General features: G+C 39.4%; 2 protein-coding genes across 4 annotated transcripts; both read right to left on the reverse strand.

The window, feature by feature from the left end:
- Positions 1–8,550: 8,550 nt before the first annotated feature.
- On the reverse strand, positions 8,551–10,984 carry LOC133723599 (protein CHROMOSOME TRANSMISSION FIDELITY 7-like). 2 transcript variants are annotated; one of them, XM_062150486.1, is made up of 6 exons: positions 10,755–10,984; positions 10,302–10,554; positions 10,116–10,211; positions 9,922–9,990; positions 9,157–9,500; positions 8,551–8,873 (listed from the first exon to the last, which is right to left on the reverse strand). In XM_062150486.1, the coding sequence occupies exons 1-6, from the start codon at positions 10,922–10,924 to the stop codon at positions 8,732–8,734; spliced, it is 1,074 nt and encodes a 357-aa protein (XP_062006470.1). In that variant the 5' UTR covers positions 10,925–10,984; the 3' UTR covers positions 8,551–8,731. The 2 variants fall into 2 exon arrangements, with proteins under 2 accessions (XP_062006470.1, XP_062006469.1); XM_062150485.1 differs by having other exon boundaries at positions 10,302–10,572.
- A 612-nt stretch (positions 10,985–11,596) lies between these two features.
- On the reverse strand, positions 11,597–23,201 carry LOC133721368 (uncharacterized). Of its 2 annotated transcripts, none has more exons than XM_062147956.1 (21): positions 23,077–23,201; positions 22,756–22,820; positions 22,582–22,654; positions 22,160–22,282; positions 21,448–21,617; positions 20,796–20,945; positions 19,887–20,030; positions 18,800–18,860; positions 18,091–18,404; positions 17,219–17,350; positions 16,460–16,579; positions 16,145–16,231; positions 15,846–15,968; positions 15,598–15,718; positions 15,391–15,516; positions 14,513–14,647; positions 13,993–14,144; positions 13,688–13,828; positions 12,554–12,874; positions 12,139–12,271; positions 11,597–12,042 (listed from the first exon to the last, which is right to left on the reverse strand). In XM_062147956.1, exons 2-20 carry the CDS (start codon positions 22,810–22,812, stop codon positions 12,185–12,187), a joined length of 2,637 nt encoding a protein of 878 aa, XP_062003940.1. In that variant the 5' UTR covers positions 22,813–22,820; positions 23,077–23,201; the 3' UTR covers positions 11,597–12,042; positions 12,139–12,184. The 2 variants fall into 2 exon arrangements, with proteins under 2 accessions (XP_062003940.1, XP_062003941.1); XM_062147957.1 differs by having other exon boundaries at positions 11,598–12,042; positions 22,160–22,262; positions 23,077–23,152.
- Positions 23,202–23,216: the final 15 nt, after the last annotated feature.

The raw sequence follows: 23,216 nt of genomic DNA on the forward strand, positions 1-23,216 counted from the left end.
GAGCAGCGACGGATGTCCAACAATCTAATAACGAAAGTCCAGCTGGAGATGGAGCGCAATGCGGAGCTGTTGCAAGGGCATATAGACCACACGTCACGACAAGCCCAGGAGCAACATGAACAGCTCGTGACCTTGATAAATGCCCAAGCTGCGCAGACTAAGGTCGTTCTCACAGAAGTCGCGGCTATTCGCAGTGAGGGATCCAATACCGCGATCCAAGTTGCCATGCAAAAAACTGAGATGGATCAGGCAAGAGATGTCCTGAATAAGGTGTTAGGGGACCCCAATGCTATTCTAGGGTCCCTCGGCCAGCCTACAGGGTCAGGCAAGTACATACCACCAAATGCTCGAGAAAAAGCAAGCGGCGGCAGTACAGCCACATCCGTTACTGCTGTATCAGTCAGAGGTAAAGAAACTACTGTGGCAACGGGCGGGAAGAACAACGCCGCGTCATCAGTCACGCAAGGAACCAAGACTTTGAAAATCAATGAAGGGGCCTCTGTTGGTCATAGCCTGTTTCCCCAATATGACAGCGACGGAGTTGAATACGTGCACCACGATCCACGTCCAGCAAGCCATTATGGTATCGACCGGGTTGAAAGTCCAGCGAAGGTCACCACAGCCACAAAGGGTCAGCCAGCAGTGGGTTTTTCGTCGCAGACGTCAACCCAACACAAAATGACCCATGGAGGCGGCATATCTTTGGTTAATCAGGCTTCACAGGCGCCACCGCAGATCTGGCCAGTTGATGATACAGTGGTTCACCCACCTCCTCCTGATCCAAGATATATAAGGAGAGAGGAGGTAGAAGCAATGATCAGGGCCGCGAACCAGAGGCCTAACCTGGAGGAGGCCTACCAGGGGCCCTTCCCACCGCATATTACACAGACACCTTATCCTAGGGGATATAAGAACATTACGTTCTCTACTTTCTCGGGAGAGGAAGTCGAAAATGCCGCGGCCCATTTGGTTAGGTTTCGAGTACAGTGTGGCCAATACCAGAACGATGACAATCTGAAGTGTAACATCTTCGTTACTTCTTTATCGGGGTCTGCCTTCACCTGGTTCACTAAGCTGCAACCAGGATCAGTTGCAAGTTGGCCCGCGATGGAGAAGCTGTTCAAGGAAACCTTCGGGACTATCGAGCCGGAAGTAGATCTGGCTTCACTCACTCAGATGGCTCAGCAGCCAACTGAATCCGCTGTCATGTACCTTCAGCGCTTTCAGATCCAGAAAGGAAAGTTGAACGTGATTCTACCGGAGAAAGAACTGGTAAAGTTGGCAATCAAAGGCTTAGAGCCCCGCCAACGCAAAAAACAGCATGGAAGCATGTTCAACTCTATGGGGGAACTGATCACAGAAGTAGGGAGCTTTGAGCATCTCCTCAGGGAAATGGACGCCATGAGAAACTCATCCAAAGGAACATACATGCCTGGGAAGCATAGAACTGTGGCTGCGCTCAGCCATCAATCAAGTTCCTATGATCCTTACTATAGGAGCGAGGAATCCGGCCTGGCAGAGGTTGACGAGTCTGAAGAAGACGAGATAGCTGCGCTGGAACTCACCGGGAAAAAGGCTTCAACGTTAAAGCAACTGAAACTGTGCAAAGAGCCGGTGAAGCTCAAGTCGGTGGTTTTCACCAAACCAGAGTTTGCAAGTTATACTTACGACGCGAACAAAGCGCATGAAATCTTGGATGAAATGATCGCCGCAAGGATGGTGAAAACTGACTTCGGCCCATTTCCCAAACCAGAGCAGCTAAGGGGGAAGAAATACTGCAAACTCCATAATATGTGGAATCATAATACAGCCGATTGTGTTAAGCTGAAGGATCAGATCCAAATCTGGTTAAATAACGGTAGTTTGCAAGTAGAGGCACCGAAAACAGCAGCAGCGTTGGTGGACCTAGATCCCTTCCCAGATACCGGCATCAACATGGTGGACGTGGCATGGGGTGAAAAAGATCAGCAGAATCAAAGTCCAGACAATGCGGCTAAGGATTTGAAAAGGATTGGAGACAAAGTCATGAAGCGGGAATCCAAGACTCGTTTACCCATCGTCCTATGCTCTCGGTGCAAGGAAGAATGTGACACTCAAGCCCTAGATGAGGAAACATCCCAGACTGTCCGCTTTGGATCTCTGCCGCCAATACGGTTAGTATCATCCTCTAGAAACTTCCAACCATGCAGCCCAAGAGTATACAGTGGTTCAGAAACTCTTTCTCCAAGGGACTCAAACTTATTCAAAAAGTTGAAGACCGCGAGGGAAGAAGAGCAAGTAGATAAGCGGCAAGGGGTTTTAACCAGACCTTACATTCCGCCAGTGTCGACGTCCTCCATCAAAGAAGGGAGATGGTATACACAGAAGAAGGGCAAGGCGGTGGAGATGAGCTCTTCAAGGAAGAGAAAACTCCAGCGAAGGTTTGGAGAAGCAAAGCGAACCTTGGAAGCACTAGATCAAGGACTGATCAAACCATCGCAATTACTAAAATCTCCAGAAGAGTATCAGAGACAAGTGGAGGCACTGGCCTCCAAGAGATTCGTTTCCCCGCGAGTTCAGAAACAGCAGCCCAAAGTATCGCTTGAAGAGCGAAAGCCACGGGCCCCCAAGAGCAGCACTCAGGAGAAGTCCCTGGTTCCCGCAAGGCGGGAACCGCCGCCAGCTCGTAAAGTCAATGTTTGGCGGAGAATATCTCACGAAGGAAGAAATAGCGAGCCTTCAATCTTTGACAGGCTGGGGGGCAAAGACAATCGGTCCGCAACTGTGCAGTGGAGGCCTAAGAAAGTTCAAAGTTTGGTGGTCGCTCTCCCAGAGGAAGTGCCAACGGCGAAACAAATTTCAGAGTCGTTGAACCAGGTTCCCATGGTACAGGAGCACGAACAAGCCAAGGCGGTAATCCCCGCAGAGGAATCATTGGTTGCTTTCATGGCTAAACAGTTCAACACCGAAATCTCAGCAGATGAACCCAAGCTCAATCTTGATGATGACATGGACGAGACAGAAATGGTGGATACCTCTTGCAATATGGTTTATGTGCTCCCTGCTAAATATGCTTTACCAGTCGCTGCGCAGGAATGTTTAGAAACTGACGCGATTGGAGAACAGCAGTTGCAGATCACTTCAGCCGCAACAACGCAGGTGAAAAAAGCAGTGTTCCTTGAGACTGAAGATGCTAACAACAAGGGTTTGTTCATGAGCTTCACAAGACCCACACCCGCCATGGTGCAACACATGCGACCTTTGTATATCACAGCAGAAATGAATGGGACTAAGGTCAATAAGATAATGGTTGATACCGGCGCGGCTGTGAATGTCATTACTACCAGAACCATGCATCTACTAGGGATCAAGAAAGAGAAGATCCAATCCACTTCCCTTACGCTAAAGAACTTCGCGGGGACTGTGACCAAAACATTGGGTTTGATTTTCCTACGAGTCAAGGTGGGTCCAGCAGAAGGGGTTTACACTTTCTTTGTTACAGATTGCTATGCGGCATATAGCGCAATTATGGGCCGCGACTGGATCCACAGGAGTTATTGTGTCCCATCCACCCTTCATCAGGAGCTGATCATATGGGACAGAGTCGCGGACAAGGCAGAAATTGTTAAAGCAGACCCGCGCCCTTTTTCGGTGTCCGCCAACTACTTGGACGCAAGGTATTACCTAGAACCAATCTCTCCTTTACAAGTCGTTGGTATTGATGATAAGGGCCGCCCCACAGGGGTGACGACCTCTGAATTGGCACAATGGGGGCTCGCGGTCGCAAAAAACGACCTCGAAAGGCCTGGATATGCGGTGCCATCTCCAAGTGCTGATTAATGGATCACGAACTCATGGAGGAAGAGGTGGAGGCCGTCCATTCCTTGTATGAGAGGCTATCCTCATACTTGTTGGAAAAAGAGGCCTATGATCGAGTCGCGACTTTAGAAATTGTTAATGAAGAGTTCACGGACCAAGAAGAGGAGGAAGAAGAGATTCAGCTTGCTCCAGCGGCATTGGATGACACACCTCCGAAGGTTAGGGACCCTACTGAAAAGGTCAATCTGGGAACAACTGATGAGCCTATAGAAGTGGCTATCAGCACTTACTTAGAGCCTAGCGAGAAACAGAGGCTCGTCGAATTATTGCTGGAATTCAAGGACTGCTTCGCGGAAAAATACGAGGACATGCCAGGCCTATCACCAGACTTGGTATGCCACCAACTACCAACGCTGCCTGATAAGAGGCCTGTGAAGCAAGAGCCGCGAAGAATGAACTCGGAGACCCAAGTTCTGGTCAAAGAGAAGAGTCAAACTAAGTGTCAGTAAAGCGTGATTAAAGTTGCCTTAAATCTCGGAAAAGAATGGATTATTGGCGCGTGGGGAAACCGAACGGTTTCCGAGGAGGTAACTGTTCTTTTCACGAGATTATTTTTCATGACTTTTGTTTTTCAACGAGTGATTAGTGCCTTAAATCTCGGAAAAGAAGGAGTTATTGTCGCTAAGAGTTTTGAGTTGGGAGCCAGCAAGTGGATCCAAAAGATACATATGTCTTCAAAAACCTCGCCACGAGGCTCTTTTTGACGCGGAGCATATTTTAAAAGTTCATATTATTTTCAATATACAACTATGGGGGCCTATATTTGGGGCCTTGCGAGACACAATTATTGGCTTCTCACGGATATTTGGATATCAGGATAAGAAAATATTATTGTATTCATAAAGTGGCTTTGCGGCCAAAAGCAATACATTCATTACAAAGCCAAAAGTGGCTAGAATACAAAACAAGAATCTTCGGATTATCTTCTAAATCTTTTCTCAAGTGGAAGCAGCTATGGAATCCAACGTCGGGTTGAGCCGCGCCATTATCTCAAGGAGGGGCAGAGAGTGAAGGAACCAAATATCAGCTTGAGTCTCTGCACCCCCTCTAGCCTTGGTAACCACCATTAGCTGGACGTGAAGTACAGGAACAGCCATTCTGTAGCTTGAACCCATTCCTTCAAAGAGTCCATCCCTTCTCATCCCTCCAAGATTCTATCAAGAAGAGAAAGGGGGAGAAGGAGGTGAGAACCAAAGCCCCTTCCATCTGGAGGGCACAACACGGGCCAGGTCCAGAAGAAAGGAAACAGAGGAGGAAAGATGAACCTCAATTTGGCTTCCCTCCTCTCCCCGTTTCGCTCCGCGTATGAGATTTTCTCAAAAAATGATCTTACATGACCGGAGATCCCACACTCGGAGCCCCCTCGCGTTTCTAAACCAATCTGAAGCCTGACATTGTTGTTACAGACTCCCAGAAGGACGAAACAAGGGTTTGCCTAAGATTACGCCATGAGGCCTAACCCAGGCTTAAGATTACGCCATAAAGCCTAAAAATTAGAGGCTAAAGGTCATTTCATGAGGGGAAGATTTGTGAAGAAGGAGAAAAAGAAGCAAGGACTGAAAGGCCATTTCTTGAATATTTCAGAAAAATAGTTGTGAGTATTCCCTTCCTGAAATACAACTATTTATAGGGACTTCAGGCAAATCCCCACCCTTGGATGAAGCTCAATTTCAAAACCGATGTCAGTAAATCGAGATTAGTGATTCCAAATCTCTGGAAAAAAGGGACTAGCAGCATGTGAGGAGCGGTTTTTGAGGAGTTAGCTATTATTAGAGGATTAATAGCATGTGGGGAAACCGAACGGTTTTCGAGGAGGTAACTGTTCTTTTCACAAGATTATTTTTTCACGACTGTTGTTTTTCAACGAGTGATTAATGCCTTAAATCTCGAAAAAGAAGGGATTAACAGTATGTGAGGAGACCGAACGGTTTTCGAGGGGGCCTACAGAGATTGGCCCGCAAAGCTCAATTTCAAGCAAAGTTCCTCCACGCGGAGATTCGCCGCAATAGCACTAGCTTCGGCCTGAGTGGCCCGTTCTCTGAGATGGGCCAGGTTGTGGCCCATTTCTTCAGAAGCAGCCAAAGGTTCATCGAGTTGGGCTTCTTTTGCAGCAATTGCATTCTCAACAGAGAGCTAGCAAACAAGGCCGATACTTGCTGCTATACACATGGCGAAGCTACCACCAAGGAAGAGAAGGATACTCATTCGCGATCAAAAGTAGTCTCATTCGCATGGGGGGCACGCTAAAGTTCTGATATCCTACAACCTGCCCAAGTTTCGCCAGATCCATGGGGGGCAATAAAGTTGGCAAAGGAAGCGTCAGTTCATGACAAAGGCAATTCAGTAGTGGCATTCAAGCTTTATGGCCTATTTAGAGGCCTATATGGAAACAGTCAAGCCAATACAAGTGGCTTTGGAGCAACAACATTATAAGAGGAGTGCTGATTCAAGACCTCTTTAGTCAAGACGAGGACCTTTGACTTCGAGGTCTGGGGGGCAATGTTTGGACCCAAAATGAACATTTTGGCCTGACAATGCGTGTCTTGGAGAAATTGAGCCAATATCAGTGGCTCAAGCTATATATTGTCGACAAGCTCGAAATATATATTTAGAGGCTAAATAAAGCCTACTATGGAAGTATGACAAGTCAACTTTAGCATATTTTCCTACTTCGGCTAGGAAAAACCGAGCTAGACAAGGAAGGAGGGGTGGCAGACTAACCAAATGAAATCGAAATGTGCTGAAACTTTCCAGATCCATTCTAGACAGCCCAAGGATCATTTCTTATGAAGAGTGCAAGAGTTTTTTTTGAGTGGAAGGCCTTCAAACAATCAGCCTAATTTTCTACAGAAGCAAAACTGGAAAACTGGACCTGTAAGAGGTCCAGCAGCGTTTTCGGCCCAACCACTATACCAAAAATTCTGAAATTTTTCCAGGGTGATCTACACTCATAATGGAACATTTTTTATGAAGAGGTCATAGTGAAATTTGGAATGCTTGTTGGAGAAATAATTGAAGGAATAAAGGGGCAGAAACTGACCTAAAACCAGCTCAATATTCACATGTTCATGTTTCCTACCCACATGAAGAAAGCTAGATGCTTTTCTTCTTTTCCTTGGATATATTTTTCAAGACAATCTCTTTAATAGATCATCATCACTTCCATGTTGTTGCACCTTCATGCCTTGCTTTCATTTCATCATTTCTCTATCTTTTCCATATTTTACAAATCACTTTCATATTCCACTTTCATTATTTTTCTTCCACTCATCATTTCACTCTTCTTTTTCTTCCCTATATAAACACCTTCTCTTCTCATTCTAAAACACACATTCACAACACAACAACAACATCTCTAAGATGATCTAAGTTCTCTCTAGAGCAAACCTCTCTAAGAGCAACTCCTCTCCCTCTCCTTCTCTTTCTCTTAGCGGTGATCTCACTCCTAGTCCTAGTCTTCTCAGAAGCCGACTTTCAGTGCCACCAAACCCTCTGTCAACGTGCTTCGGTCCTAGTCTCCTCGGGAGCCGACGGTAGTGCCGCGACCACAACGGTTACAGAACCAGCCAAGCAAGGGTAACGCCCTAGCAACCCAGCCAAGCTAAAGTCACGCTTTAGCAAGATCTCAACATTTCCCGGTGATGTCGCTCTGCTCGATCTACAATATTGAGTATCGATTGTGTTAACAAGAAGCTCAGCAAAAGTCCTCGCCACGAGGCACAAAGAATCCCACGACGAGGTTGGTGCTCTTCTCGTCCACAATTGCTTGAAAAGAAGTCAGGTCAAGGGACATCCCCGACGACCGCACCCGAACGGTGCTGGCACGCCCGCGCAAGAAAAGAGACTGTTGACCAGCTGCAGTTAAATTGGAGCCAAACATTTCCATCATTTTTCTTGATTTTATATCGAAATCGATATATCCTCGATATTTCCGTCGAAATTTCCGTTTCCGGGACCATCGAAATTTCCTCGAAACTCGATATTTTGGTCCTTGGGAATAAGACCCCTATTTTGGAGTTAGCGTACCGCACAGTGGCATCGCGATTTTTTGTTATTTTAAGTCATAATTGTGCATGAAAGATTAGAGATTAGGTCTGCTTCATTCCTCATGGGCTACGTGTCCTTATTTGTATGAAACTTACAAAAGTTGGGTTTTTTGTTTTTCCAACTTTTGTCCAGTGTTACTATGCGTTTTTCTAATAGAAATTTCATCATTAAAATAAGCCTCATCGTGCTGATTTGGCGTGGATGGAGTTACCACATCAGCGAGTTAACAGCCAATTTAGACAGAGACTAAACGAATTGGACCTTGGGTGATAATTGAGAGTGCATATGGATCATTTCAGGGATTGAAGTGATTAAATCTCAAAATTACAGACTTTACAGTGTAGTAAAATATCATTGATTATGGTATGAGTAAGAGAATATTCTCCGGAGACAATAAGTGGGAACTGGAGGGTGCGGTTCTTGCTGTTTTACACCTTCAATGAGCTAATCTTTCCTTCTTTGGTAATAAGCAAAAGACCGGATCTTGCCGGCCGATGCTACAAGAAACAATGCCCCCAACAGGCTTTCCATTATTTTGAGGAGGTCAGAAAACCTTTGATACGAGTGATTATAACTAATTTTTAAAGAAAAATTAACAACTCAAGGGACGAACTAGATAAACTAGTGTTGCAGAAGAGACTGAAATAAGTAAGAATGAAAACTTGGAGAACAGGCATTTTATTAACTTTTTTAATTTAACAAAAGTGTCTGAAAGATTTTGAGTTATAAAATAATTAGGATCTGGAGTGTGGGTAGATCTTCCTCAAAAAGAAGGAAAAAACAAAAAACTCAGCCTACAGAACAACTACAACCATTTATCTATGTGTTATGAGACGACATTGTTTGTGTTGTACACCAAGAAATGTCCACTGCCAATATAATTTGATACCAATGCGTTTCCAGCCGATGTTAGTGGAGAGAATGCCAACTGAGAGTGCTCAAGGACAAATCCCATGCAGAAACTTTTCCTGTGATGGAAAAAGAATAAGAAACCAACCAAATACTAATGAAAAATGCATACTCAATCTTTTAGTTTAGTGTTGTAAAGGGCAGAGATGGACTCATATACCACCAGTATTGCAGTCTTGCAGAAGAGAAAAATATAACATATCCTAGTTCCCAAGGACCTTGTTCCTTGGAGTTTGAGATATCATACAATTGATGGGAATCAGAAAACAAAATAAATATTAAAGTCCCTCCAAAAGAACACATGAGAGAATTAAAATCAAGGACTTGGAGTGTTTAAGTTACCTCAGGGCATCCAATAAGTGGGTGGCTATGTGTTTTCTTCTGTTAGCTGGAGTGACCCAAATGGCTCTAATGCCACAGACAGCGGGTACTGCTTCCTTTTCACAAATGATAGCACCAGTGAAACACTCATTCAATGGTTCAGGAGCAGAAGGGGCTTTTCTAATGACTTCCCTGTGAAATTTGATTTCCCCAAACTGGAGAGTAGTTAACTTTGTTTTATTTGTTTTCGTACTAGCAGAACTTGAACTTCCATCAACTGCACAAGATAGGACTTTGTGTGCTTTTGTTATAGGTTCGGCAATCAGACAGCCTACAATTCTTGCGGACAAAACAAACAGATACACCTGCAAACAAAAGGTTGAGATAAAATTGTAATGGACAAAAGGTTGAGATCATGCCATACAGAGAAAAAGAGATACAAAACCATTCTTTATTCACTAAAACTGTCAGAAGAGATGGTTACCAACTATAAATTGCAAGAATATAAATGCCTGGTACGCCAAAAAAAAAAAAAAAAAAACCCAAAGACTCAAATACGTGGCTGAGGAAAGCACAAGTATATAGGAAACATATCAATTTGCATTGTTTTAGAATCACAGGTCATCACTGCTTTTGTAATAGTTCAAGAACGAGTCTTGAAGATATTCAAATTTCAACAACTAACACAGAAATGAATAGTACTTCAAGAATTCTAAGCCATTTGGTGTAACAAAAACCCTGCTAGCATGTTTCTAATAGGACCAAGTAAGAGTGATTGACAGTCACCTTAAACAACTTGGGCAGAATCCACCCACTGCCAAGCTCAGTCTCCATCATTGTCACAACTTTCTCAACCTGCCACAATAAAATACTAGTCCTATTAAGCTAATTGTTGAGCTTCCTTTGTGCTATCCCACTTATCTAAGGTACTAACAATTGTAAATCATCCTCCACATTAGATCAACAACAAGAATTTGAACCTTGTTCCTCTGAGCAGGAGGATCACCATCCAACACCAAAAGAATCCGACCTCCTCCAACTTTAAGCGAATGAACAACCCTCTCATTGCCCCAACCCTGCAAAACTCAATCAGCAACTTGACATAACAAGCACCCCAAATGAACCTAAACAATCTAATGCAAACACACAACTCATAGCATTTGCACCTTGAATTGTATTCCGCGGGTATAGTCATTGTGAAATCCCTTGTGAGCCTTCTCATCCTCTTCATCTCCAGTCACATACATGACTCCGCATGCGGAACACGTGTGCAGAAGAAAATCAGACTGACCCAAGTCTAAATGGTACTGAGCATAGCTTCTCTTCTTGTTCTTGGTCACTGTCTTTCCCAATACTGTCGATTCAGGCTTGGGAGAGTCGACATCCGAAATGGGTGTCTTTGCCAACTGGTTATCCCAACTACACTCACTCCCACCCCTTTCATACACAAAATAACAAAAAGGGTCAGTAAAATTTTCACTTCTGATTACGAATACAAAAGGGAAATCTAAGAAACTACATTAAACCCAATATCCTAAATACCCGAATTCAAAATAACACCAAGCCCAAGTAGAGAAACAACGATTTAAGATGAAGTGAAAAGTGGGTGAAGAAGATACCTTGGTGGGTTTGGAGCTCTTCGCTTGTAGGTGGAGAATTGTTGGTGTTGCTTCTTTTCCCATATGCTCAATTCCTGGTCGTCGTCGTCGAAAATGGGAGGTGGGTCTGCTGGTTTGGGTGAAACAGAAGAAGAAGAGGGTTTGAAGAAGGCACTGATCTTTGATTGCATCGCATCAATGAATGAACGAGAGGAATTTGATTGTGGTTATTTTGGGTTATACGCATTATTAGTCGCTTACTTTGAATTGGCGCCCAAATTTTTTTGGGCAGACAATTTAATTAACTTTCCCGCCTAGCCTTTCAATTTTTATCGGGTCGGGTCGGGTCATGGTCCTGGGTATTTTCTTCATCAAAGCCCCATTTCGTTACCAACCATACTTTAAATTAGTTCATAAACGAGGAAATTTTAGAGCACTTCACTGTATCACAATATCACATTGGATGGTCTTTTCTTCTTCAGTAAGTGGGAGACCGTGAATTCTACTCACAATAGACTATGAGAGTTGTTATTTGATCAAAAAAATTGGGTGATTTTTTTTCTTCTTCTGTAAACCCAAAACTTCTGGTTATTTTGTCTAAAGACAGTTATTTCAGGTGATAAACCCAAAACTCAACTTTGTTTACCCAAAATCCTACATCTACTCATACTTTGCATAGTAGATAGAAACATTAAAGTTTCCCAAGTCACTCTGCGTTTGTTACTAGTTGAACCATCTCCATTTGTTCGCTCTTTCATGGCAAACCACACATCAGAGGGGGAGGGAGTCAAGATTGGGACCTCCCCCAACATTGTTGAAGAGGAATGCATTACTACTAAACCCAAATACTAGTCGGTAAGCTGATATCTACTGACAGATTGGTATTTCTGATACATTGATTTTGTTTTTTGTTATCTTTGGATTCAAATTAGAGCTAATTAAAACAAAAACTGATACAAAATGTTCCGACCAAAAGCTCCCAAGGAGAGAGTTTTTAGAGAGGTATATTACGTACTAAACCAACTATAAGTCTCTTTCAAGCTGTTCTACAACAAAATTTGACACCCACCATAACTGTACAATGAGATTTGAGGCTCTGATTTAGCCTCGCACTCTCAACCCCAAAACTTTCTAGGTGTGTATGCTGTTCTTCCACTAGTGAGGAAGACGAGTGCATCCCGGAGACATGCACCCGTTCCGTGGCTTCAAGTAAGTAGCTAAGCTGAATCATTGACGCAGATTGAAATGACCATAGTCACTCCCCAACTACTGTCAGGAGGATATTTACCATCTGTTCTCTTCCAATTTCCTAATCATTAAATTCCAAAATGAACTAATTAAATAACAAAACAAATTTCAACAAGCGTGAGAAAATTGAAGATGGTGATGAAAATAGAAGACTCACAGTCAGGTACTTAGGGGTAGGGACATCCTTCTAGACTGACTGCATCTCAGCCACTTGTGGCGTTCTTTAGTCTATCATGTGCACATTTCAATTTGTGCTTTTCTTGAAGGGTCATGCTGATTTCCTCTGAGGACTGCACAAACAGATATTAAAGATCTCAACATGATAGAAACACAACAATTAGGGATTGAATCCCTTCATCTATGTGTGCAACATATACATAAATATGAGCACATCACATCACATCCTCAACTAGTCCTCAGTATAGTGGTCCTCATTAGAAGGGCTCCTTATTTCCATTCTATATAATATTTGGAAATTTTGATATTTGAGGATCCGCTTTCAGATGTGCCAAAAAGAAATTGTCAAGACTATTCGAACATATAAGCTATGTCAAGGGTGGAAACTCAAATACCTGTATAGAGATGATGCTTTGCAAAATACAGTCAATCTCTGCCTTGAATGAAGACATAACTTGCCAAATTTTGTCATCCTTAGGCAACAACAAAAGAACTGAAACGATTGTTTCTACCCTGCTTGAAATGTCTGTTTCATAGTGGGTATGATCGCAAGGTAAAATTGACAAACTTTCATTTATCCATGACCCCAACGTCTTCAACACAAGACCCAGAAGTCTGTGACTTTTAACAAATAAGAAAAAGCAAGGAACAAGATAATAACAGCATGCACTCGAGGAAAGGGAACCAGAGGCCTTCCCATCATCTTCAGCAATGCACTGCATCAGAAGGCAAAAAACTGAAAGTATTATGACCTCAACAAGGCAGAGGACCTAAGAAAATCAAGCCAAAGGACCTAACATTATATAGAAAGGAGAAGTATGCATGATGGCACAACATGTAGCACGTTACATTAAAAAACATATAGAAATAAGACAGCACCACATGCTGCAACACATACATCATCAAATTGACAACTATTTAATAACAATTGTGCCTGTCATCTTTTGGGTTCTTCTCAGCTCCTCTTTGGGTATCAGTGTTGTCCTAGTTTAGTGAGAGTTCATATCCTGCTGTCTTTTCAGATTACATTGCTGTGGTTCCTAAACGGTTTGTCTTGATATCTTTTTAGAATCAAGTACAACATAAATCCTTGATTCTGTTTTCTAGGTAGTTAGGACAATTTTTCTCCCTTAAGTGGACATCTGGTTCTATGTTGCACGATTCCATTTTATTAACAGCATCTTGTTTCTTATCAAAATAAAGAAATAAATGATATGGATATGAAACTAAACAACAACTATAACGCTAGCTTAATCTGACATAAACTTGATCAAAGGGAAAAAATGAAAGATACCATTAACATATTTCTTTTTAAAGTAAAGAGTCATCTATGTGCATGCTTGTTACTTCCTTTCATGGAACAGTGTGATGTAGATAAAGGAGCGTTTAATGAGAAAGCAAATAATAAGAGATTTTGCAACCCTTTAACTGACGCATGCCACAAAACCAAGTATTAATACAAATAAGCAAGTTTTGTTTCTTCCCTTACGGGGGAGGGGAGTGTACACTTAACAAAAAAAGAAACTTACATGCACAATGTCAATAAGATATCGCGGAACGATTTTGACTAAGCTTACAAAAGCTTGTTCAGAAATTATTGTCTCTTCAGAGTCCAGTGCAACAAGCATCCTAAGCATAGCACAGACATTGTCTAGCGGAAGGTTTTGCGACTGAAGCAAAAATACAAACCAGAGTCAACAAGAAAAGCATAACTTTTGAACAAACTGCCAACCAGAGTCAACAAATGAGGAAAAACAAATTAAAAGGACATTGATGTACAAATTAGTGACAGACACGAGCAAACAATGCCAGTGATTGATGTACATCAACTCACCATTTGATCCAGTACCATTTTTTCTAGTATTTTAAAAACAAGAGAACTATCGCCCATCTGTGACAGACACGAGCAAACAATGCCAGTGATTGATTTAAAAGTCCCCCGATTTGAGATATTCACATCTCTCTCCATAACAGCATTAACATTTTCTGCAAAGATAAAACCCATATAGGTTTAGAAACCAACTAGTTTTTCCATACATCAGGCATGTAGGTTGCACAGTAATTAACATTAAGGCATCAGATATTTTGACAATCAGAAGAACACAGTTCAAAACCATACACATAAGTTCAAAATTCCTTCTCCAAATCTTGGAGCAAGACATACTTGTTCTGAAGCAGTGCTCTAAATGGTTAACAATGTCTTACATATACAATTTAACTGGTACATAGACAAATAAGCATATTGCTAATAGATAATTGAAAATAGTTGAGATGAAAGCTGTAAAAATAGACTGGTGTATGCTAATCATATGCATAACATAAATAGGCAAAAGAAGAACTTCTATTAGAGATACCTGGCAAAACTCTGAAGCGGGAGAGCAAAGTGATGAAGAAACTAATGTGATCCGCAATTTGAATATGTCCAGATTTATAAGCTGAATACAGGATCTCTATGACTCGAATTATTACATACTGTTCCAATTCTGGACCTGATATGGATAGGTAAGAAAGAAAGTATTACAAAAAAGTATTCCAATATTGCCAGTACCTCTCTGTACTTCAACAGTGTTCATATCTGCCGGAAAACATAAAAGAGAACACATATAATTCCTCCATAGTTTTAGCATATAAGACAATTACCCTTTAAATGCGTAATCGTATCTAACACACACTATCACCAAATATCATACATAATATACTGATAGTAACATCAAGACTTGAAAGACACATCACTTTTTCCAGTTGAAAGGAAATACCTTCATTCTGCCATGAAAGGTCCAGAAAAGTGATGAAGAAAGATTTTTGAAATGATGTTTTACTTTCACATGAGATTTTCAAAAAGAACGTCATCTTTCAAATTCAGAAATTAAAGCAGATAGGGCTTTTCCTGATTCTTGCTGCAAAAGATAGCTCTATCACCCAATAAAAATCCCATGCACTGAGGAATGTATTTGGTACTACTACCAGTACTACCCAAGTGTATCCAAATTAGAAACACAAGGTTCCTCCATAAGTTTTTGAGAGAATTGGGTGTCAATCCATTAATGTCAAAGGTTCCTCCATAAGTTAATAAGGCAAGAATAATTTGCATATTAAGTGGACACAATTATTTGCACCATGCATGAAAATACCAAAGAGCTTTAAGCAACATTAAATAAAAGCTGATTACAGCATAACAAAGCCTAAGCTGATAAACCATCCAGAATCAAACTGAGGCAGATGAAAAACTTACATAGGCAACAATAAGCTATTGACCTCAACATATGCAAATCCAAATAAGAGATATAACGAAGGCAACAAAGAGAGAGTTCCTGAGATTCTCTGGGCAGCCTTACAAAAGGACCATATATTATATTTCCTACAAGAATGAAACAGAGTACCATAAGAGGCCTAATTGTCAGCGAATGGATGATTAATATCAATTGAATGGTTTATTTACCATCATCTTGATATATGCAGAAAAATTCTTGCAGTGAGAATTGCATGTTGTCATATTCCAATGCAAAGGAATAGTTCATGAAAGCACGCTGTCCCAGGCGAAGTAAAAGGTGTAACACAACCTGCAAAAGCATTTGATTCAGAGCAGGACTTTTTTTTTTGGAAGATCAGGCATTTAACATTGTCAAAAATCAATTATTTGTTCCTAACTGCTTCACTGGTAATTCTTTCACAAGGTTAAATACTCACCTGGGAGTGGGACGTGTTCTTATCACCCAGCAGGATTAGCAACATGGGAAGCTCTCTTATCCAGGCAATCTGAAAGTTTAATATCTCGGGATCCCTTGGATCCAGGTACAGCATGCCTTGTCTCTACGGTTCGTAAGAAAAATAAATATCAAAATCAATTTTAAAGTAGAAACGAGGGACAGAGAAAAAAAAAGAAGAAAAAAAAAGACTGATTTATTTCTTCTGGTGCATTAGAAATTCTATCTGATATACTAAAAGAAAGCTTGCAGAAATTCAAGGAAAGGGTATAGAAGGCTTACAGGAACAACCATCTCCTCCATTGTGGAAAGACAAGCTAATTTTAAAGATGACACAGGATTGCAATCCTTGAATGCCTTAGTAAAAGCCTGCAACCAAGGATGATTCATTAACATCACTTCAAATTTTCACCATTGTATGTGCAACTTAGGAAACTCTAATTGTCTGAGACCAAAAACTAAAATAACATATGGTCGAATGAGGCCTCTTATGAGACAGGTACTCTGACAATTAGGTTAAACGGACCAATCAAAGTAAAAAAAATTGTGAAGAAAAGGAATCCGTTTAACATAATAGAGTCGAATGAGACAGGTCACCTGAAGAAGACGAGACTTCCAGTCATTTGCCACTTGCGAAACAAGTTTCGGTACAAAAGGAAGAAGTGAAATTAAATGCTTCTCCTGGATTGCTTTACCAGAGCGTCTATCACTACAAATCTGCAAACAAATTCCCAATTATTTAAAAGCCATTTAGAATAATAACAATAGAATAACTCAATACAAAAACAGTGTAATCATTTTACCTTACTGCCTACCAGATATACTAATTACACTATATGCATCTTTTATAAATAAAACTATTGAAGCAATTGTAGAACAATAATTTTACGTTGAAACTTGGATCTTGAAAATAACTATCTATCAATTGCGTTACTATATCAAACACAGCATGCATATTTAGTTGGCTTTTGTCAGGCAATTGTGGCACTATTCATATACATTGCACAAGTACAGATAATTGTGGCTAATAAAATGAGATCAATTTGTCACATTGTCATTAGAAAAGATTTCATTGCTAATGCACGAGCTCATTGTACTGAAACAACAAAACAAGCAAATTGTGACTTGTACAACACAATGAATATTGCTACAAGTATCACCATAGGGTTCCCTCTTTCACATTACTGTAAAGATTGAAGAAGAGTAAAATGCTAGTAATGTAAACTACAGATGTATCTGATTATTGCACATTAATCAGTATCTTCAAGAAATTGTTCCAGTACAATGAACAGACCTAACTTTCCAAGAGCATGCAATTTTGTAATTAATATCAAATTTTACAGAGCAAGATCAAACCTTTCCAAGCAGCGCATTCTCTAGAAATTCTAAAAATTTCTCCAACAGAACACCGGGAGGGCAGATCCATTTGCTTAAGTGCAGAAATATTTCTGTCATCACACTGTCCAGGACAAAATATTTAACATCATCCTGCCAATGAGAAACAGAAAAGAACTGATTTAAGTTGCAAACTTGCAACAGAGAAAGAACAATCAATAAATATCTAGTAAAGAGAAATAGAGATTCTTCACGAAGAGGGAGATGAGCTACAGAGAAGAATATTACAGCACAAATCCTATAAAATTCTTCCTGTAAACAGGTCTCAACAAAATGAGAGTTGCCAAGGTGTTGGCCAAATATAATACTCCCACGGCATAATACAAGACTTCTGGAAACATGCTACAACCTTCGACTAAAACCTCAACATGTTTTGAACTTTTGATACAAATGAACTGAATAGTAGGAATCAAAAATACAAAATACAAATTGCATGAGATACAAGAAATAATACAGATGAATTAAAACGTACACATGTCAAACAGAGAATATGCTATACCACTAGTAATATGGTTGTCCCAACTTTTACAATTTGAAATATTAAAGGTTGATGTTAATGGAAACACTGAGGGTGAGAATATACAGCTGTATTGTTAAATATATCTCAACATATCAATTTTGAGAAAATTAGATAGCAAACAATTCAGAAAATCATTGTAGCTCAGCACAGAAATATTGAGGATATTATAGATTTTTAATACCATTAAAAACAGGAAGGCCATCACTTAATTATACAACAGATTCAAAAGAAAGTGACACTGAACCAACCAAGAGACTCTTGCAAAAAGTAGGCAAGTTAAACGATGAGATCTAAGAAGTACTTCTTGTTTTACCTTCTCAGAAAGTTGATTTCTCATGTTCAGGGGAAACAGAACAAGTAACTTCTTCATCAGCGTCATGGAGATAGTTCCGCCCAACATAGCCACATCAAGCTCCCCATCAGAAGGTCGTGATTCTGACGTACCCTCATCAATCATATAAACAAAGAACCGGACTGCATGATTTATACTGTGAAGTATAGACACCATACAATCAAATGATTGCACATCAAGATGTGCACCAGTCTGTACTGCAGGAATAAAATCTTGGAAACAATTGACTAGAACTGGCACAAGGTCTTTCAGTTTTGGGATGATGAGAGAAAACCCTACAGAAAGAAAGAGAGAGGATGATAGGCCAATAGAAGGTAAACAGAACACATATGAAATAAAATGGAGCTCAGAAGTTGAATGCCTTGTCCCACAAATTGAACTTAGTAACAGAATGTAAGGACTAAGGAACAAACTATAGATAATAATATCACAGTGAATTGTGATTTCTCATCTTGTAAGAAACAGTACCAAATGCAAGGCATCAGAAACTAAGGAAATCAGAGTCGCAGACTATGAGACTACTAATATCATATATATAAAGTACTTCATCTGAAAGATCAAGCATTTCAGCTACTAAGTGCATATTGATCTATACACTAGACGAAGGGAATCATCAGCACAACATTATCAATAACACTATATAGATACAAGGCACAAGTATTTGACATACCAGTAGATTCTGCAGGCACATCAGGGTCAAAAGCATGCAGCATCCCTTGTCCAGCATCATTCTATCAAGTAAAAAGTCAAGTATTACTGTACTAGAAAGCCGTTTGCATGACAAAGGAAACAGTTGTTAGCTCAATTCATTAAGCACAATTCAAAGACCCTTTCCCAATGCAAATTGTTCATCCAGCTTTAGAAGTCTGATCTGAAATCAGCATAATATAAAGCATGACATAAACATAATGAGTATAAAAGACAATTTCAAAACTTTGACCTGTTTTTTGTATTTGCATATGGACATAAGAAATTTTTTTGACATGTTTGAACAATCTTATTTCTCATGGTATCATGTCTGGACCATGATCAAAACCTTTTAAAATAAATGATTAGATAATGATTTACCTGAAAAATTGGATGCATACCTACCAGCCCTTCAATTTTCAGTATTAATTTTTTTTTCGGTCAATTAAGTAGTAACTTTACAATAAAAAGTTTCTATCACAATAAACCCTTTTCTTTACAGGTTCGCCTTAGTTACAAACCAAATGCATTCAAAAGTAGCACATATTAAGACTCAAACAATTTATGAGCATGTTTTAGGTGCAATGTAAATTTTTGCGATCATGAGAGTCAAATGTATAACTTTTAAAACTAGTTATATTGGAAGGGCCTCAGGTCCAACCCTTACCTATCCTAACCCTAACATATTAGCCCACCCTCCCTCACCTCTTGGGTTAAGCACAAGGGATCAATTGGTGAAATTTTTGTTACAAGCATAAAGCTTCCCCACTTCTCATAACAGGAAGACATGATTTAAAGTAAGAGAGAGTAAAGCATCAATAGATATAGAATTCATTGGTGAAAATTTTGTAGGATGATGATCAGCAATGGTGAGGATAGCAAATCAGCAACACTAATAACAACAAAGCATGGCAACAGAAGTTTCAGAAGTAACATGGAATGAAGAAATGCCACCATACAAGACAACAAGCGGTGCAAGATGCACACAGTTTACCAAAACATAAAAGAAAACGTGCAGTATTCATTGACCAAAGAAGGTAGTATTCAAAATTTGAGAGAACAAAAAGTACCTGTTCACATGAGCCAACTTCTTTCTTGTTACATGGAAGCAGTAACAAGCATTGCTCCAACCCAGAAAGAGCATTCTTCAGCTTGCTCTTGTCCTCTAAATAAAACTGGTTCTTTCGCAAAATATCCTCAAAGTTTTGAAGAATCTGTCAATAAGCAAGCAAACAGCCAAAAAATTTCAATAGTTATCCCTAAACACACAAGAGAGTTGTGACACTGTAATAGTCATTTGAGTTAATCTAAACTGTAGATGGATTAGCAGCCAGCATAAGAGTTACAGCATGTAGCGACTAAAAACAGGGGGAAAATAAAGAAAGAAACATTGAAGTAAAAGATAAAGATACCATATGAAGATAAAGACTCTATCCTTTCGAGTATGAGGAATGCCAAAAAGTATTTGTTTCAATAAGTTCGACACCATTTCTACCTCGAATAAAGACCTAAACACCTACATCTATTACCAAAATCCAGTAACCTACTCTTATGGAGCAAAACGAAAGCAAATGAAACCCAAGGAGAAATGGCTGGGAATGAGAAACAGACATCATACCACTGGAGCCTTGAAAAAACTGAATAGTTTCACAATAAGGCTTCATTCTGAAACACCTTACATATGGTATTGTAGCCCCAAAAGTTGCACCGTTTATTTCTATTAATATTTAGCAGGAGATGGTGTGCTATTTCAAAACATGATGATCTAAACAAAAATGTTGTCACAGGTGAGAATATACCAAAATTCCATCCCACGAAAAAAATATATAAGCATGAGAGCAAGAAAACATATAACAATTTACGGTCAATAACCAAAACATGAACAGTAATCCTCAAATTGCTTACTTCCAAATAACACATCCAGCAAAAATCTTAATAAGAGAATGACACAAAACATTTCACAGCAGAGTCTTAGATACCTTTTCAGCATACAAGAAAAAGGAAGGTGGATAGTACTGGATAACAAGCTCCAAAAATTTGAAAGCCATCAGTCGAACATCAATTGCTAAATGTCTCATTGAATTAAATATATAGGCCATCATCAAGGAAACAAAAAGCTCTTGATTATCCTGGACAAGAAAAAAAAAGGAACAAAAAGTGTCAGTTAAATCCAACAATTCTACCAATAAAATGATGATGATAAATAAAAAAAGACAATCCATATGTGCAACAAAAGGAGCTGTATATGTTTTGAACTATTAAGTTGTTGTTTACAGTATGAAGATTCATAATAATAAGAAAAAGAAAAGAAAGACAAAAGAATAAGCCTCATAAGAAAGAAAGACACCCGAGCTAAGAACTGGCTTTGATTATACAAGATACCTATTGCTCCACCATGTAGAATTTTAGCCACATGTTGTACATGGCAATGATTGGATGAAACTTACAATGAGTTGATGAATATATTTTGAAACGACCAAGAGGAAATAGCATAACTAACCACCCAAAAGTTTCTCAGTTGGGAACAATCAAATATAACTGCCTTTCTTTCACATTTATATATTTTATGTAGAACACATTGGTACCTACTTCTTATAAACATTCATAAAAACTAGAAAACCATAAAATTACCTCCTTAAATCCAGGGAAAATCACTGACTTGAAAAGTTGATACAGCGTTTCTCGAACTAGTCTATCATCATCACCAATCCGTTCACGCAATTTTTCAATAACAGCGTACTTATGCAACCTCAACTCTTCTGGATGCTTAAGGAATAAATCCTTAATTCCCAACAATGCGTCTAAAGAAAGAGACATAACTTAGAATGTTAGAATCACAAGTAGATACACTAGAAAAAAAAAAATGTGGCAGATATACTTCCTAAAGACATAAGTACTGGAAAGAAAGCAACTTATTCAAATTGAACAAAGTAAATACAAAATGAATGTGCAGAATAATATAATCAACGATCTAAGGTGACTTTATGATCAAAGAAAGAGGTTGCAATCATAGATTCATATCTATGGTCTATATCCAAACATTGCTAAAAATTGACTCCCAAATGTAGAGAAAATCTTAACCACCAGAATTAAGCAGAAACAGGTGTTAATCATATGCATTAAATTTGTTTTAGCCTTTCTTTGGCTGCTGAAAAGAAAAATCAATTGAAACTTATGCTGTACATTACCACCGTTGGTTTCTCAACCTTACTTTATTATTCCCTTCTTGATTCCAAATGGCAGGATAATAAGGACACTGTTGAAGCTTTTTGAACTAAGGAGCATACTTTACAAGGTACCGTTAATGTTTTCAAAATGAAATCTTTACATAATAGAGAAATACCTTTACGGACTTTTGAGCTATAATGAGATGTTTGTTGAAGAAGCTCTTTCAAAGTCAAGCCTTTCTCGTTCACTGCTAATCCTGCCTTCTCGGATGCCACACTCTGCTCGGGGAGAACAATTGCTGATCATAAATCACCCATATTTAATACTTAATTCCAGATACTCGTTCACCACAAGAACTTGAACTAAAAAGTCAGGAGCAACATTGATTCTGGTGGATAATATCTATCTAACTTTCAAGTAGAGAAAACAACAGCCAAAATTTCAGCCACTTCCACCATGATAAATAATATGTATGTTAAAGAGACGACAAAATTTACCTTTTGATGTAGTAACAGAACATTTACAACAAACAATTTAGGGTTTACAACAAACAATAGCTTTATATATATATAATCCAAAAACGGATAAAGTCAATACCTTTAGATTTAATCTCAGTATTTGTAGCATTCTGTGCTGGTGGCAATTTTCTGCCAATCTTCCGCTTTATTTTCTGCAAACAATAAAATAAAACACATAACAAACAGAAAAAACACAGGATTCATATGTTGAACTTTCAGAGCTTAGTAAACTCAATCCCAAATAGTTCATTACCTTGAAGTCGATACCGCGCTTTTGCTTCTTCTTTGACGCATTTTTAGAGCCTGCCATTTATATCTCTACACCTCACACAACAACAACAACAAAAATTAGCCAAACCTCTATAATCAAAGAATCAATTACTAATAAACTAATCAAAACCCTCGAAACAGCCCAACATTCCAGAAAAAAAGTAGACACAAATTCATATATACACAAGAGAAGATAGCCAAACGCCCAAACACTAATAGTATGAAATAGCGAAACAGAAAAAAAAAAAAAAAAATTTAAAAAAACAAACCGAAAAAAAATTATCAAACTGTAAAAAGTTCTAACCTTGAAGTGAAGCTCTGCTATTGCTACAGAGATTACAACACCGTAAGCAGAAGAAGAAGAAGAAGCTCTTGCGCTCCACTCCAGTTATGAATTTAATTTAGGTTATGAGTCTTTAAATCTACACCGTCTCTGTGTATGTA

This window comes from Rosa rugosa, chromosome 7 (genome assembly GCF_958449725.1).
Source record: "Rosa rugosa chromosome 7, drRosRugo1.1, whole genome shotgun sequence".
Lineage (NCBI taxonomy): Eukaryota > Viridiplantae > Streptophyta > Magnoliopsida > Rosales > Rosaceae > Rosa > Rosa rugosa.